Below are 17321 nucleotides of genomic sequence, written 5' to 3' on the forward strand. Positions count from 1 at the left end.
CTTCTCAGCCGCTCTGTCTGTTGGATACTTCTTCAGTCCTCTGGGAGAATTTCTTTGCAGCATTGACACTGACCACTCACTCCATTCTCCTTAAAATTCTTTCCTTTTTTTTTTTTTTTTTTTTTTGTCTTCTGTGAGCCAGAGCTCTTTCTCCTGGTTCTAGTCCTGCACTGCTGAACATCCCTTTGTCATCATCCCTCTGACTCCCTCCTCTGCTCTTTCCTAAATATCCCAGTTCTCTTCTGTGGGGTAGCACCGTTTTGGTTCTCCTCATTTTGCATGCCCTGCCACACTGTTGTTTTAATTTCCAGGTGTGTGGGCTGCTTCCAGATCTAAAGCTCCAACCTCAATTTCGTTCTTCTTCCCTAGTTAAGGGTAACAGTAACAGCTAACACTATTGAATGCTTACTCTGTACTCAACGTAGGAGGCTTGTTCTAAACACTTAGATGTATTCATTCAGCCCATGCTGTAACATCCCTGTGTTAAGATCCTTCATTATTCTCATTCTACTGCTGAGGAAACCAATGCAGAAGTGGTAAGGAATGCGCCTAAGGTCCCCCAGCAATTAAGTGTGGACTGAGGACCAGAACCAGGAAGGCTCTCCCCAGAACCAGTGCTCCTGCCCACTGTGTGCTCTGCCTTTCGGTCTGCTGTTCATGTCGTCCAGTCAGTCCCCACAAGCCTGTCAGCTCTGCCTTTTTAGTATCTCTGCACAGTCACCCCCCGCCCCCGCTCTGTCCCCCTTACTCTTGTTTCCTGCTTTAACGAAAACCTCCAACTGGTCTTCCTGTTTCCAGCTTTGCCACTTCCAGGTGTCCTCCATTTCACCCACAGAATTAGATTTCTAATATATGAGTCTGCCCATGTCTCTTCTTGGCTTTCAAATGCTTCAGTGACAATTCATTGTCAAAAGGTACAGCCCAACCTCCTTTGCCTGGCACATCCTTGCTTTTGTCCTCTGATTCCTCCCTGCTTGTCCACCCTTACCTCAGATCACTTCCTGCCTCACACCCCCCTCTTAGCCATGCTGAGCCACGTGGGTGTCCTCAGTCACAGGTTATTTCCTGCTTCTTAGGAACTTGCCCATGAGTTTAGCTGAGAATATATTTTTCCTTTTGTACATTGGATAATCTCAATCCTATTTATTCTTCAATACTCAGCTGAAATATTACCTCATCTCCAAAGCCTTCCTGTATTTTCTCCGTCATCTATTCAACAAATATTGACTGTGCTAGACTCCAGGGATACAGGAAGTGAGTGAGACTTACCTGATCCCCACTCTCAGGGCAGAGCAAGGAAGACAATATAATTAACACAGTATCAGAATAAAGCATTTTCTTCTGTGGAAGCAAGAAGTGGGTCTTGGAAAGCTTCCTGAAGCAGGTGGTATTCAAGCTGAAACTTGAAAGGCTGTTAGAACTAACCAGGTATAAAGAGGGTGGCAGAGGGTGAGGAAGGAATTCCAGGTTATGAGAGGAGAATTGTGATTATGGGCCAGGGATTAGCAAGAACATGGCATGTTCAAACACCTGAAAGAAGTTTATTAGGCTGCAACAGTGCAGGGGAGGGTGTGCATGCAGGGGCTGAGTAATATGTGGTCGTCAGGGAGATGCAGATTAAAACTACTACAAGATACTATCCCAAACACCTTAGAATGGCTAAAATCAAAAAGACTGACAACACCAAGGCTTGAAAAGAATATGCCGCAACTGGAATTCTCTCCAAAGTTAAATATACATCATGTGACCTGGGAGCTCCTTCCTAGGAATTTATCCAAGAAAAGTAAAAACATGTTCACCAATGTTTTGGTGAACAGGAAACAGTTCAAATGTCCATCAGTAAGATATTGGATTAAAATTTTGTGCCATATTTAAACAATGGAGTACCACTCAGCAATGAAAAATAATGAGTTACTGAAATACACAGAAGTATGAATGAATCTAACAAACACATTAGCAAAAGAATCCTGACACCAAAGAGTATTGTATGACTCCATTTTATGAAGTCTGAGAGTAAGTAAACTAATCTATTGTGATATAAATCACTAAGTAAGAATGTCTTTTTTGTTGGCGGGGGAGTAAGGTAGGAATTGATTGGAAAGGGGCAGAAGGGAACTCTCTGAGTTGATGGGAATAGCCTATGTCTTGAGTGTACAAATATCAGTTGTTTTGGGTAGTAACAGGGGTATAAACAGTTGTCAAAATACATCAAACTGAACACATGTATATTGTGTGTTGTTATATCTCAATTATAAATACTTTAGAAAATACAGTACATCCATAAACATAATGATATATGTCTGTTTATTAAGATGGAAAGATGTTCATGGTATATAGTACTAAGTGAAATAAATTGATTAAAAACTATGCCTACCATGACCCTTTATGCATTTATAGCAAGATATTGAGTGGATTTTTAAATTTTATTTTTCAACCTCATATATTTTCTGGTTTATTTGAATGAACAGTTTATTTTGTTTTAGAAAAGTGAGAAAATGAAGTAATATTTACTATACAGTGAAATATTTAAAGTATATCTAATTATTAAAACTTAACAAACTATTAATTCAATCATCTAATATAAGAAATATTCTTAAATAAAATTTCATGACTATTTTATGCTATAGTTTTGTTTGTTTTTAGTGCTTAGGAGAAATCAGGGTAGTATAACATTTATAGTTCAGAAAAAATTTTTATTTAATTCATATTTTAATATAAGCCTGAATATATAAAGGGTATACAATGAAAGGTAAGGTGTGACTACTCCTGTCTTCTTGGCATCTAACTCTTCTCACAGGAGGCAGCTACTTTGACCAGATGCTTATCTAATTTATAGATACACAGGAAAAATATGTGCATGTACATATGTGCAAAGACACATTCATATTATACAAATGATAGCATGCCATGCACATTGTGCTTTTTTTTTGAGTGCATCTTTTTTTTTTATTGTGGTAAAATGTACATAACTTAAAATTTACCATTTTAATGATTTTATGTGTGACATTCAGCGGCATTACATATATTCACATTGTCTTGCAACCATAACCATCTCCAGAACTTTTTCATCATCCCAAACTGAAATGCTATACCTGTTAATAATTCCCCTTCCCCTCTGCCCTGGCAACTACCATTCTGCCTTCTGTCTCTATAAATTTGACTATGCTAGGTACCCCATATAAGTAGAATCATACAATATTTGTTTTTGTGTGTGTCTGGCTTATTTCACCTAACATAATGTCTTCAAGGTTCATCCATGTGGAAGCATGTGTCAATTTCCTTCCTTTCTAGGACTGAATAATATTCCATTGCATGAATATACCATGTTTTGTTTTTTCATTCATTCATCAATGGACGTTTGGATTGTTTTTACCTTTTGGCTATTGTAAAAATGCTGCTATGAATATGAGTGTACAAATATCAGTTTGAGTCCTTGATTTCAGTTCTCTTGTGTATATACCCAGAAGTGGAATTGCTGGATCATATAGCAGTTCTATGTTTAATATTTCACAGAAGTCCCATACTGTTTTCCACAACAGCTGCACCATTTCACATTGCCACCAGTAGTACCTGAGCTTTCCAGTTTCTCCACATTCCTTATCAACACCGGTTTCCTGTTTTTCTTTTCTTTTCTTACTTTTTTTTTTTTGGATAATAGCCCCTAATGGGTTTTGTACCATGGTTTTTAAACTTAATATATCTTGGAGAACCTTTCAGGAACCTTTCTTTTTAAAAACTATATAAAAGTGTTTGTTATGAGTGGGCCTTAATTTTTTTTTTTAACATCTTTATTGGGGTATAATTGCTTTACAATGGTGTGTTAGTTTCTGCTTTATAACAAAGTGAATCAGTTATACATATACATATGTTCCCATATCTCTTCCCTCTTGCAAGTGGGCCTTAATTTATGTAACTTCTCCTGATTAATGACCCTGTAGTTTTGTTTCTGGTCTTTTGTGAATGCATAAAGTGTATCTTTATCTTTAGTGTATATAGTCATCCGTTGATAATCCTCAGGGGGTTGCTTGCAGAACCTGCCCCAGATACCCAAATCCTTATACAAAATTGAGTAGTATTCGCATTTAACCTACGCACATTCTCCTGTGTACTTGAAATCATCTTGAGATTACTTATAATATTTAATACAATAACTAGTTGTAAGTACAATGTCAATGCTATGTACATAGTTGCTAGTGTGTGGTAAATTCAAGTTTTGCTTTTTGAAACTTTCTGGAAATATTTTTCTTTTTAAAATTTTCCTTCAGAAGTTGATTGAATTTGTGGATGCAGAACTTGTGGATATGTAGGGCTGACTGTACAGTGCTTTTATTTATTTTTATGTATTTTCTGACTTCATTTTAATGAGCATAGATAAAAGTATATATGCATTTTAAAATTTGATAGTTATTGCCAGCCTTAAGTAACAATACCTATTTGTAAATATCCTTGACATCACATGTTACACAACTTTTTGATCTCACTGAAGTTTTAATTTGCATTTCCTCATGAGTGATATTAAACTTCTTTTCATTTTCAGGAGCTAGTTATTTCTGAAATATCTGCTTCATATCTTTTGTTTGCTTTTCTTTTGGGTTGTTGGTACCCTTTTCTAGTAGGAACACCCATATTTAAATGGCGAGCAAAACAGATATGATTCCTGCCTTCATGAGCTTACAGTCTATTGAGGGACAAAGACAGTAAACATGCAGATGTGTTATTAAATTTTGTGATAAATGCTATGAAAGAAAAGTTTTGGATTTTATGAAAGATAACAACTTAGGTGGGGTTTGGGTGGAGTGTGGTGGCCAGAGAAGGCTCCTGATAGATCCGCTATGAGCCAGTGAGGTAAATACTGGGAGGAAAAACATTCCAGACAGAGAGCATGGACTGCAAACTCAAAGAAAGGGTATGGCTGGAATGAAGTGAGGAAGAAATGAGGAGATGACTCATTGGTCATCTGTCCCTCGTATACTCTCTAAAGATGGGTGTCTATAATACTCAGAGATATATGATCAGTTTCCCCAATTATTATGTGAGTGGTTTTTAAAACAAATCTTATTTTTATGCTCTTGTTAGATATTCCCCACGAAAGTCATACGAGTCAGATAATCTGATGAGCAAATGCTTTTAGCCTATTAATTGATTCATTGAGAGCCTCCATCTTTTTTAATTTTCCATTTAACTAATTTTTTATTTAAGAATGAATCACCATACATCATCTTGTATTATTTCATATTTCCCCATACAAATTCAACTCGTTTTCTCATGTGAAATTAATTTGTGATTCTTTGAAGCTTGCTAAATAATGCATTGTTTGCTACTAAGTTATCTGTAACAATTTTCCCATTAGGGAACAAAGCTCTTTGAGACTGTCCTTCTGTGTGTGACTAAATTTCAAATGTGTGATGTGTCTACATAGGGGAAAAAGTGACACTCAGAGAAAATGATTCGCAACTTCTTGTGCTTGGCAAGTAAATTCATAAATGTAAATTCTGGATCTTGGGCAAAGTGAGCTGTGACAGATATACTCAGCTTAATTTTGATCAGTATTTTCTTAAGTCTTTTATATCAGATTCTCAAGCAGAGAAATTGTAGAAACAGAGAAGTACATAATGGCTTACAAATCAACCAATTAAAAAAGTAAGGGTGTTGTGAATTGTGAAAGTTAGTGCCTGTTTTCCTATTTTCTGGATTTGCTGCACGTATATACTTCTTTCTCTCCCTCTCTTTCCCAGTCTTTTCATTTGTTTCTGGATCTCTTGTTTATTAGAAAATATTAGGAAGAGCATTCATGCAAAAAATTTGCCAGAAACCAGAGCGTCTCTTGGTAGAAATTAAGCAATAGACCCTATGAGGTGGTCACATCTTCTTTGATTTTGTATTTCCCTTTTTTTTTTTCAGAGTTAGAGCAGTGGTTGTTATTGGGGAATTAGATCTGGGTAACTTTTATTTACAATTTTCTGCATCCTTTCAACTTTTATCATTAAAACAATAGGCATTGCTCTCCTAAAAGTAGTATAAGTAGTATGCCCATTTTCTTTTTTTTCCGAACAACCTTCTATTGAAGTATAGTTGATTTACAGTGTTGTGTTAGTTCCAGGTGTACACAGCAAAGTGATTCAGTTATGCATATATGTGTGTGTGTGTGTGTGTGTGTGTGTGTGTGTGTGTGTGTGTACTCTTTTTCAGAGTCTTTTCCATTATAGATTATTAAAAGATACTGACTATAGTTCCCTGTGCCATACAGTAGGTCCTTGTTGTACTCCCCTGACAATTGCAGAGAACTAGCTCAATTCATGCTTGTTGAGCACTAAGTGAGTGGAAATACTTGGAAGCACCTGTACTTATTCTAAGTAACTTTTTCTATAGGTGTTTCCCATTACCTGATTTTTAAAAAATTACGAAGGTGTGGAATATACAGCTTGCAGTCTGTCTTTATTTTGTGTTGCTAACAATGGCGATTTTAAATATGGTACCTTTTGTAGGCTAACATAGCTTTTCTGCTATTGCTTATAAATATTTTTCTCAGTATTTCCTGGAGTGTTGTTTCTGTAAGACTGTCAGGCCTATTTTTTGTACCTATCACTACCTGATGATGATGGTGGCTGTGCTTTTCAGTCATTAGGTCAGTGTTTTCCTCATGTATATTTGGACCATTTTGTTTTCCTGTCATTCTTCAGGTACTTCTTAAGTGCTTATCACATATGTTCTAGAAATCAGGGGTAAACATGGCAAATGTGTGCACTTCTGCAGTTTTTATGTGTGCATGTGTATTTTTTGTTTGTTTAACTGGTCAAGTGGCATGTGTTTTTGCCTAACACAGTGAATATTTTATATCAAGCCTGACCTTCCTGCCTGTAAGAATGTCTGGTTTATAATCTGGTTTTCACCATTCATATGTATAGACTAGGGAGAACAGGCAGTTGAGTGAAATAGGAGTACTCACTAACCTGATTATTTGGCCAGGTGTCCACTCATTGTCACATTGCTTCATATCTTAAATCATGTTGTCTATTTTCTTCCCTTTTGTTCTACCTGATTAGAGAAACTTTCTTAAGAAAAACTAAAACCTAAGTTCTTTCTGGCCTGCTATTATAACATCACTTATGCCTCTTGTGACCTCCTCATGTAGTTTTTATTAAAAACCTGTGTGAGCCATTTCAAATATCAGTCCTTTGGCTTCCACGACATAATATTTTGGTTTTCTTATGAGTTTGTTTTAAATCACTCAGACTGAAGATTAAAAAAAATAAACCGCAATCCATTCTTCCCCACTAATTTAATGGCTATTTTAATAATATAAAAATTTTTTAAATTTATTTCTCAACTTTATATTCTGACCTACTGATGTGTCCATTTCTGAGTAAGTCACAGTTATATGGTAGCTTTTTTTTTTTTTTTTTTTTTTTTTTTTTTTTTGCGGTACGCGGGCCTCTCACTGTTGTGGCCTCTCCGGTCGCGGAACACAGGCTCCGGACGCACAGGCCCAGCGGCCATGGCTCACGGGCCCAGCCGCTCCGCGGCATGCGGGATCCCTCCGGACCGGGTCACGAACCCGTGTCCCCCACATCGGCAGGCAGACTCTCAACCACTGCGCCACCAGGGAAGCCCATATGGTAGCTTTTTAAACTATGAAAACAACTTTTACCAAGGAGAAGTGCAGGTTGTGCCTCATTACTCTTTTCTAGAATGTCTCAGGTCATAGTCACAGATTTGACCTTTTTATCTTTAACATTTCTTTTCACCTCAATTTCCTCTTACATTGTCCTTCTGCTTGGTCCTTAACTCTCCTTTTGACTGTTTTCTCCAGACTTCCCATCATTCTCTATTTCATCTTTGTTTCATTCCTCCAAAACTTAATTTTATATTGGCCTTTTCCCCTAAACTTAGTTTTCTTTTTCAGTTAGGTCCTTTTGGCTGCCTCACTGTCACATCAAATAGCCTTATCCAAATTTATGTTTATTACTGCAAAATGATTCCCTTCTCAACTGAACTGCACTGTCTATGTGTATTAACACCACCACCCCATTAGACCCCTGGAATCAAAACCCTAAGTCATTCGTACTTTAATTCTTTCTTCTATGTCAAGATATTTCTCAATTCCCACTGATGCTTCATGAAGCATCTCCTCTCTCTTCCTCCCCGTTCATTTCTCCTACATGAATCATATTCCAGGTCATGTCACTTTATACCTATATTTTTCACACTCCTTTTTAACTGACCTTCCCTGTTCAACTTATGTTGCATATGTCTGTGAACTTCATCGAATAACAAACTTTATGTTACTACTCATTTTACACTGAGAATCTCATTCACTCATTCCCTCTTCATCTAACAACAGAGAGTACCCATTAAATGCCAAGTAAGCTTCTCAGTGCTGGGCCTGGAAAAGTGAACAAAACATGTCCTGGTCCTTGTTCTCTTGGAGCTTATGTTATAATGGTGGGTGGGGTGAGGAGGGAGAGGAAGCAGTAAATGAACAAGGCCATTCTGGTTTGTGAAAAATACTATTGTGTGATAGAGTGTGGAGGTACAGTGGGAGTGTTGATTTAGGCTCTGTGGCCCAGAGACTTTGTGGGTGTCCCAGAGACTTTTATTTGAGCTGAGAAATGAGGGCAGCTGGGATCAGCCATGTTGGGAAAGATAGGAGAGAAGAAAATAGATAAGAAAATCCTGAAAAACATATTAATGAGTGAGAGGCTTTCATGTCTCCCCCATAGTCATAGATAGGATAGTCTTTAAAGTAATCATTGTGTACAGATAAGAACTCTGTACACAATCACAGTAGCATCTCAGGCATCATGCAGAGGGGGAAGGGATAAATTATTCACAGATAGAGCTGAGGAAATATAATATGTGTCATTCTTTGCTTGGTTGGCTGTTTCTTGGAGCCCATTTATGCCTATGGGACAGGGAATATGTAGCAAAATAAAACTGATATAGGTGAGAAATTCCATCAGTGGAGTGATTTTTTTCCATTTAATATTAAGATTACTTAATTTATAGTTTCTATTCTCTATTCAAGAACAGCAAAGCATTTGTTTTGACCAATTTATTTCTGATATTTTCCAGAAGATCTGTTTATTGGAATACTGAGATAAGGAGGTCAAGTTTCTATATTTGATGACTAGAGATTAAGTCCCAAATCTGTCCTGACATCTCAGGCTTCCAAATACTGCTCATAGGCATAAGGGGTGTGACTGGTCCATGGCTTCCAGGGTGTGGCTAAATCAGGCAATCACCAGAAAGACAAGAAGAACTAACTGTAAGCAAAGTCCCATAGGCAGTAAGAGTGGGACAAAATAGCCTTGGATTTAGTTGTGTTCTTAAAGAAATACAGTTTTCAGAAATTTCCAGCTTCTTTCTTACAAGTTCTTGATGTGGGCCTGTGAGAATCTGAGGTTTGACTGGAACATTGGAGTTTCTTTAGACACTATATAATGAGCCATCATATTCTCCATATGAAATTGTATTATTTGGTGATCCCCATGGTAATATAGATGTAATCTCTTTTTATTTTATACAAGGAAATCACTCATGTATTCATTCATTTTTAGAAATTGTGTCCATTATCCACTCTGTCATTGGTTCTATGATCATGCATATATTTGAAAAAATTGGATGTTCTGTTAATGCTGTGGCTTCTGTTACATGCTTTGTAGGAAAATGTTTATTCTTTATGCCTCTGGTCTGTTTCAACTAAATTTGGCTTGGTGCTTGGCTGTTAGCTATAGGCATTCCGTGATGTTTATCCTTATTAAAGCTGCTTTTGCTTCTGAAATTTTACATCGTTTTCAAAACCACCTTGTCGCAAACTCAGAAGTCTGTGGCACTTAAAAGGCTTGCTTAAGTTCTGGCCATTTACACTTCCTCAGGTAGTTCTTCAAATTTTTGATAGTTGATGATTTTTTTCTGTCTCTGAGGAAGGTCTCTTCTTGTAACAATTTAGTTCTCCAGGGCTGTGGTCTAGTTACTTTGTGAAGTATTATGGTAAAGAGCACTCAATGAACAGATAATGATAATGTTGGAGCTTTTGGCTCAATAATGAAAGATAAACTATATAGCCTACATTATAATCGACTGGAGCAGGGTGCTTTATAATGTTTTCTGTATTCCCAGAAGCATGTGATATTTACTAGCTTTACTTTTATTTTTATTACTTCTGTAGTTTGCATGATTAACTTATCAGTGTCAGAAGTACTAAAATAAGTCCTGATTTTTCAGCATAGGTGTAATGAAACAAATATTGTGCTTAAAATGACAGTCCTCCAATTAACATTCATCAAGCATATACTCAGGTATTTGCTAGGTGCTCGGCCAGATCCAGAAGTAAATCAGACGTGGCTGCTGACATCAGGAATCTTTGAAGTTGTATGGGAGATTATACCCTTATGAAATAGAACTGGCAGAGTGACCTGCATGGCTTTGCCTAGGGCAGGAGGAGCAGATACTTTACTAAGGACGCTTTATCACCAGGGTCCCAAAGTTGAAATTCATCCACTGGTTTAAAAAAAAAAATTAACAACTAGTGTGAATACTGGTTACATGTAAAGGCTGTCTCTAATGTTTATGATGTCTTACATTTTTATTTGAACTTTTCTTATATATGTTAATGTAAACTCTTATGTTATTTTCTCCCTAGTTTACTAGAAAACGGTCAGTTTGAAATTGTGACAGGTGGCTGGGTTATGCCTGATGAAGCTGCTCCACATTATTTTGCCTTAATTGACCAACTAATTGAAGGACATCAGTGGCTGGAAAAAAATCTAGGTATGTATTCTTATCTTTCTCTTTCATTTGGACTGCTTTGGAAAATTAATTTTGGGGAATGTGAGATGGGGCTTTTTATGTTTTTTAATAACTAATTTTTCTAGCACTGATTATTACTGAATAATTTATTTTTTTATTGATTTATGATGTTTCTTGGATCATAAACTCAGTTACATAGATATAATATGGTCACTCTTAGGGTCATCTACCTTGTTTCACCTATTTATCAATTTTACCTATTTATTAATTTTAGTATTTTTTTCTAAATCTATCCCCCTGGGATTTTAATTATATATTAGTTAAGACACTTGATCATAAAAGGCAAAAACCTAGTTTACTAGCTTAAGCAAAGAAAGAAAAAAGGAAAGAAAAATGTTAGTTTTGTCATTGAGAATTCCAGAGATAGGGTAGCTTCAGGTAAGGTTGGATCCAGAGGACTTAGATTATGTCATTGGGATACTGTCTCTTGACTCTGCCGTAGACAACCAGGACTCTGATCTTCTTGGTCTAACAATTAGGAGGAGTTTTCCTTAATACCTTACCTAATTGACCCACTTTGGGTTAGGCGCTTATCTCTGAGCCAGTTTACTGAGGCCAGAGTTAAAGGAGCTGAAATCCCTGAGGCCTGGTTAATTTGATGGAAATGATCATGTGGGGAAAGTGGTTTGGGGCAGGGTCAGCCTTGCCTGAACCATGTGAATGGGTCCTCCATGGGGAAGAAGTATCCTGTTACAACAAGAAGTGGGGAAGGGTATTCTGAACTGATAAAATCAGATGTTCATACAACTCATAAGAACATAGGACTACTCGAAATCTTTGTGGTATCGAATATTTGCATTCTGCAACATGGTATGTAATTGTTTTCAAATATTTCATATCTCTCAGTACGATTTTGTAGTTTATGGTAAATATACATGTTTTTATTGAAGTTATTTCTAAATAGTTTATTATTTTAAAGAATTCTTCTGTTAGGGATAAAATCCCCCCACCCCCATTAATATTTTGTTTACTTTTTATTTTGGAATAATTTCAAACTTAAAAGTTGTAGGAATACTACAAAGAACTCCCATAAGGCCCCCAACCAGATTCACCAGTCATTATTTTGACACATTTGCCTATTTTTTCCTCTTTCCATATTGTTATTGTTGTGATTGTTATAGAGTAAGTTGCAAATATCATACCTGTGCTGAAAAGAGTTAACATAGCAGATCTGAAACTGCTATCCTTAGAAAGATCTTGCTTGCAAAGTTGGCTGTTGGCTGGTGTCTGAGGACTTGGATTTCTTAAATGATGAGTGACTCACTGTGTTTAAACTATACAAACAGGCAGTGTATGCTAAACATTTGTTTCCCTTCTGGGAGTCTAGAATCATATTATGTACTAGACAGAGGGTGCCTGCATGACCAGACCCCAGTAAAAACCTTGGACACTGAGTCTCTAGTGAGCTTTCTGGGTTGACAGCATTTCCGGTATTGTCACCATTCACTAGTGGAGTAATTAACTCATCCTGGGTGATCCACAGGGAGAGAACTCTTAGAAGCTTCTGCCTGGTTTCCTGTGGACTCTGCCCTGTGTGCCTTTTCTCTTTGCTGATTTTGCTTTGTATCTTTTCACTATAATAAATCATAGCTGTGAGTATGACTATATGTCTAGTGCTGTAAGTTTTCTTAAGTCGTGAAATCTGGGAGTGGACTTGGGGACCCCCTACTCAGTGCCACTTTTCTTAAATACTTAATTATATTCTAAGCCAAAATATTCACTTTATAAACCTCAGTTTTTGTGGATTTTTTTTTACGTTTAGCTTTTATGGATGTGTAATTTACATGCAGTGCAACACATAAATCTTAACTGTAGAGTTTGAGTTTTGACAAATGTAACTCTGCACCTTGTAAATTAGAGTAGTATTCTCAGTTTTGTTTAAACGGTTTAGAACAACATGTTGTTTTGGACACTGTTTTTACATTTGGTTTGGGATACTTTTTAAATTGTTTAGTCTTTGGTGGTTAATTTCTGCTTTTACTAACTTTATTATATAAATTTGACCATTAGAAACTAAGTTTGAGGTTTTAAGGTTATCTTTTGCCTAAAATATCCATTTTGTAACTGTTCTCTGACTCCTCTTAAGCTTTAATACTAGATATATTTGGAATAATCCAGTTTTATTAATTATATTATTCATGTTGCTCATGTTCTAATTTTTAAGTCTATTAGATTTGCCAAAAACTGAATGATGTATTTTACTCTTTTTAATGATTGTTTCCTGTAATTTTTCTTGTTTTTACTTTTTTATATTTTGACAGTCTTGTTCTTACATGAAAACACAAAATCTTTCCTGGTTTTATTGGCATATGTACCATCTTTATAAAATTTTGGATTTTTCATATACTGCATTTCCCCCCTAAGTCTTTCACTTGCCCCCTTTAAAAAAACAGATTCGCTTATACCAAGGAAAATCCTAGAAGGATACTGGGGTCCTTTTTATGTCTCTCCCTAGCTTCTACCTCATTTTGTATCAGTTTTTAAAAATGTAGTTTACGTTCTTTCTCTTCTACATCGTTAGTTCTCAGGGATTCTTTAATCTGTTGCAGCTAGGTTGCTATTCCTGTGTATCAGGTGATTTTGATGCAGAAAAGATCATCAGTGATGATGAAATCTCAGGCATCACTAACTTTTCATGTTGATTTTTATTCTTGTTTGTAAGCTTATTCTGTCCTAGTTATTTGGGACAACACATACTCCTTTTTTTTTATTTTATAGCTTCATTTCATTTCATTTCAAATTTATAGAGTCGCATGATAGTATTTGAGAGGGGCTCCTATATATCCTGTAGGCTTGGCCCTCTGTATTCACCAGTTCCACATCTGATGATTCAACCAACAGTGGACAGAAAATAATTGAAAAAAAAAATCTGGAAAGTTCCAAATAGCAAAACTTGAATTTGCCATGCCTGGCAGCTACTTACATAGTATTTACATTGTATTTATCACTATTTACATAGCATTTACATTGTATTAGGTATTATAAGTAATCTGGAGGTGATTTAAATTATAGGCATACCTCATTTTACTGTGCTTCACAGATACTACGTTTTTTACAGATTGAAGATTTGTCACAGCCCTGTGTTGAGTAAGTCTGTTGGTGTCATTTTTCCAACAGCATTTGTTCACTTTGTGTCTCTGTGTCACATTTTGGTAATTCTAGCAATATTTCAGACTTTTTCATTGTTAATGTATTTGTTATGGTGATCTGAGATCAGTGATCTTTGTTTCTATTGCAAAAGGATTATGACTTGCTGAAGGCTAGCGATGCTTAGCTGATTTTTAGCAATAAAGTTTTATTTTGTTTTGGTTTTCTTCCAGTTTTATTGAGATATAATTGATATACAGCACTGTGTAGGTTTAAGATATACAGCATAGTGATTTGACTTACATACATCGTGAAAAGATTATCTCAGCAAGTTTAGTGAACATCTGTCACCTCATATAAATACAAAATTAAAGAAACAGAAAAAACAATTTTCTCTTGTCTGAGAACTCTTAGGATTTGACTCTCTTAACAGCTTTCATATATAACATGTAGCAGTGTTAATTATATTTATCGCATTGTACATTACATTCCTAGTACTTATTTATCTTTATAACTGGAAGTTTACCTTTTGCCTGTCTTCATTCAATTCCTTCTCCCACCCTCACCTCTAGTAACCATAGATCTGATCTCTTTTTTCTATAAGTTTGTTTGTTTGTTTTTGAAGTATATTTGACCTACAACATTATGTTAGTTCCTGTTATACAGCATAGTGATTCGATATTTCTATGCATTTCAAATTGATCATCACGATAAGTCTAGATATGGCACCATGCAAAGATATTACATAGTTATTGACTATATTCCCCACACTGTACATTGCATACCCATGACTCATTTATTTTGCAACTGGAAGTTTGTACCTCTTAATTTCCCTCACCTATTTCTTTCCTCCTCCCAGCCCCCTCCCTTCTGGTAACCACCTGTTTGTTCTCTGTATCTATGACTCTGTTTATGTTTTATTATGTTTATTCATTTTGTTTTTTAACTTCCACATATAAGTGAAATCATTACAGTATTTGTCTTTCTCTGTCTGACTTATTTCATCAGAAATATGTCCTCAAGTTCCGTCAGTGTTGTCACAAATGGCAAGATTTCATTCTTTCATATGCCTGAATAGGATTCCATTTTACATATATGTGTGTGTGTATATATATATATACACACACACACATATATATACACACACACACACACACCATCACGTTTTCTTTATTCATTGATCCATCTGTGGATACTTAGGTTGCTTCCATATCTTGGCTATTGTAAATAATGCTGCAGTGAACATGGGGGTACATGTATCTTTTCAGATTCGTGTTTTTGTTTTCTTCAGATCAATACCCAGGAGTGGAATTGCTGGGTCATATGGTAGTTCTCTTTCTAATTTTTTGAGAATTCTCCATACTGTTTTCCATAGTGGCTGTACCAATTTACATTCCCACCAACAGTGCACAAGGGTTCTTTTTTCTCCACATATAAAGTATTTTTTAACTAAGGTGTGTACATTTTTTTTAGACATAATGCTATTGTACACTTAATAGACTACCGTAAACATAACTTTTATATGTACAGGGAAACCAAAATATTGTGATATTCACTTTATTGCAGTGGTCTTGAACCAAACCCACAGTATCTTGGAGGTATGCCTGTATACAAGAGGATGTGTGTAGGTTATATGCAACTACTACACCATTTTATATGACTTGACATCCAAAGATTCTGGTATCTTCAGGGGTCCTGAAACCAATCTTCCCTGGATACCAAGGGACTCTAGTTAGATTCCCATACGTGTTTTTCTGGACCATTTGAGAGTAAGCTGGAGGCATCTTGTCTCTTTGTCTCTCAATACTTCATTGTGTTATTTCATAAGAAATAAGGATGTTTTCTTAGATAAGCAGAAGATAGTTATCAAATCAGGAGCGTTAGCAATACTACAATCTAGTTCACAGCTTATATTCAAATTTTGTCAATTGTCTCAATAATGTTTTTTAATAAAGACTGCTTTTTCCCCTCCAAATCCAGAATCCAACCTAGGATCACGTATTGCTTGTACTTGTCATGTCCTTTTAGTCTCCTTAACCTGAAACAGACCTCAGCCTTTCTCTGGATTTCTTGACGTTGATATTTTTGAGGAGTGCAGACCTCTGTTGTAGAAAGTCTCTCAATTTGAGTTTGTCTGTTTCCTTTTGATTAGCTTTAGGTTATTTATCTAGCTGATCTATCTATGTAATCTAACCTAATTTATTTTGCTAGAATATCACTGTAGTTATTTTCTGTTTTCCTCAATGCATCCTGTCAGAAGGCACTTGTCATCTCTTTGTCCCCATATTGGTGATGCTATTCTTGATCACTTGTTTAAGTTGTGTCTTTTAATTTTCTTTACTGTACTGTTACATTTTCTGCCTTTCGAATTAATAACTAATTTGTAGGACATACATTGAGAATAGGTAAATATCCTGTTCCTCATCAAACTTTAATGTTTTAGTTTTAGGATCCATTGGTGATTTTCTAATTCCATCATTGCTTCTATAATTATCAGTTAGTATTCTATTAATACTAAAAGGAAGAGCTTTCCTTTTTATTTTCAATTTATTTGTGAGCTCATGGGTTCTTATTTTATTCAATGGGCTATAGTCCAGTACTATTAGTATTTATTTTGATTCCCCAGTTGTCCTGCATTTGGCCAGTGGAAGCCCCTTCAACTATCTCCTGATTTATTTTTATATGTTCCCATGACCCTTTGACCATTTCTTTAATTTATGCCCCAAGAATATGTTCCAGGGTTATCTTGTACTTTCCTAGCCTCAGCCCTGGAATAAGTAATTTCTTTAAGGTTATTTTTAATAGAGCATGGCACTTAGAGGTCAAAGTCTGGGATTGAAGATAATGTTTTTGGTACTGAGGTGTTATTGCACTGAGCTAAGAAATGTGTGTGTGTGTGTGTGTGTGTGTATGTGCATGTGTGTGTGCATGTGTGTGTATATCTATATATAGAGAGAGTTTGTTTAAATATAAATTTGTGTGTATATATGTATATTTATTCATGTTAGTACTACTATGTCCTATTTCAACTCAGTATCATAGGGTTCTGCTCTTTCATATTTACATACTCTATAGTTCCTTTCCTTAACAGTGTAAAACCTGGCTCCTTTATTCTAATTTACTCAGTCTCTTGAAACACATGAAAGTTTCAGAATTGCTAAACCTATACTACCACAAAAACCCAAAATTACTAAATAGAGTTCAAGATTTCTTTATAATTTTTTGGAGGTAAATTACATACGTGAAATGGACAAATTACATGGTCACTTTGAGTTTTGACACATACTCTTGGTCCTCTGACAGTTCTGACTTTTCCTTCTCAGTCTCCTTGGTGGCTTCTCACCTCTGTGTTAATCTTCAATATTGTTCTACAGAGTTCTCTCTGTTCTCTTTTCTGTTATCCTGTGTTACACGTATTTGCATCA

General features: G+C 35.8%; 1 protein-coding gene across 2 annotated transcripts in view; it reads left to right on the plus strand.

Moving 5' to 3' along the window:
* MAN2A1 (mannosidase alpha class 2A member 1) overlaps positions 1–17321 on the plus strand; it is a 159576-nt gene that overhangs the window by 52514 nt on the left and 89741 nt on the right. For both annotated transcript variants that reach the window (XM_079916619.1, XM_079916620.1), the window contains one exon: positions 10643–10770. In XM_079916619.1, the coding sequence (XP_079772745.1) occupies positions 10643–10770 (128 nt within the window). The remainder of the gene's footprint in view (positions 1–10642; positions 10771–17321) is intronic.

Source organism: Stenella coeruleoalba (assembly GCF_951394435.1).
Source record: "Stenella coeruleoalba genome assembly, chromosome: 3".
Taxonomy (NCBI): domain Eukaryota; kingdom Metazoa; phylum Chordata; class Mammalia; order Artiodactyla; family Delphinidae; genus Stenella; species Stenella coeruleoalba.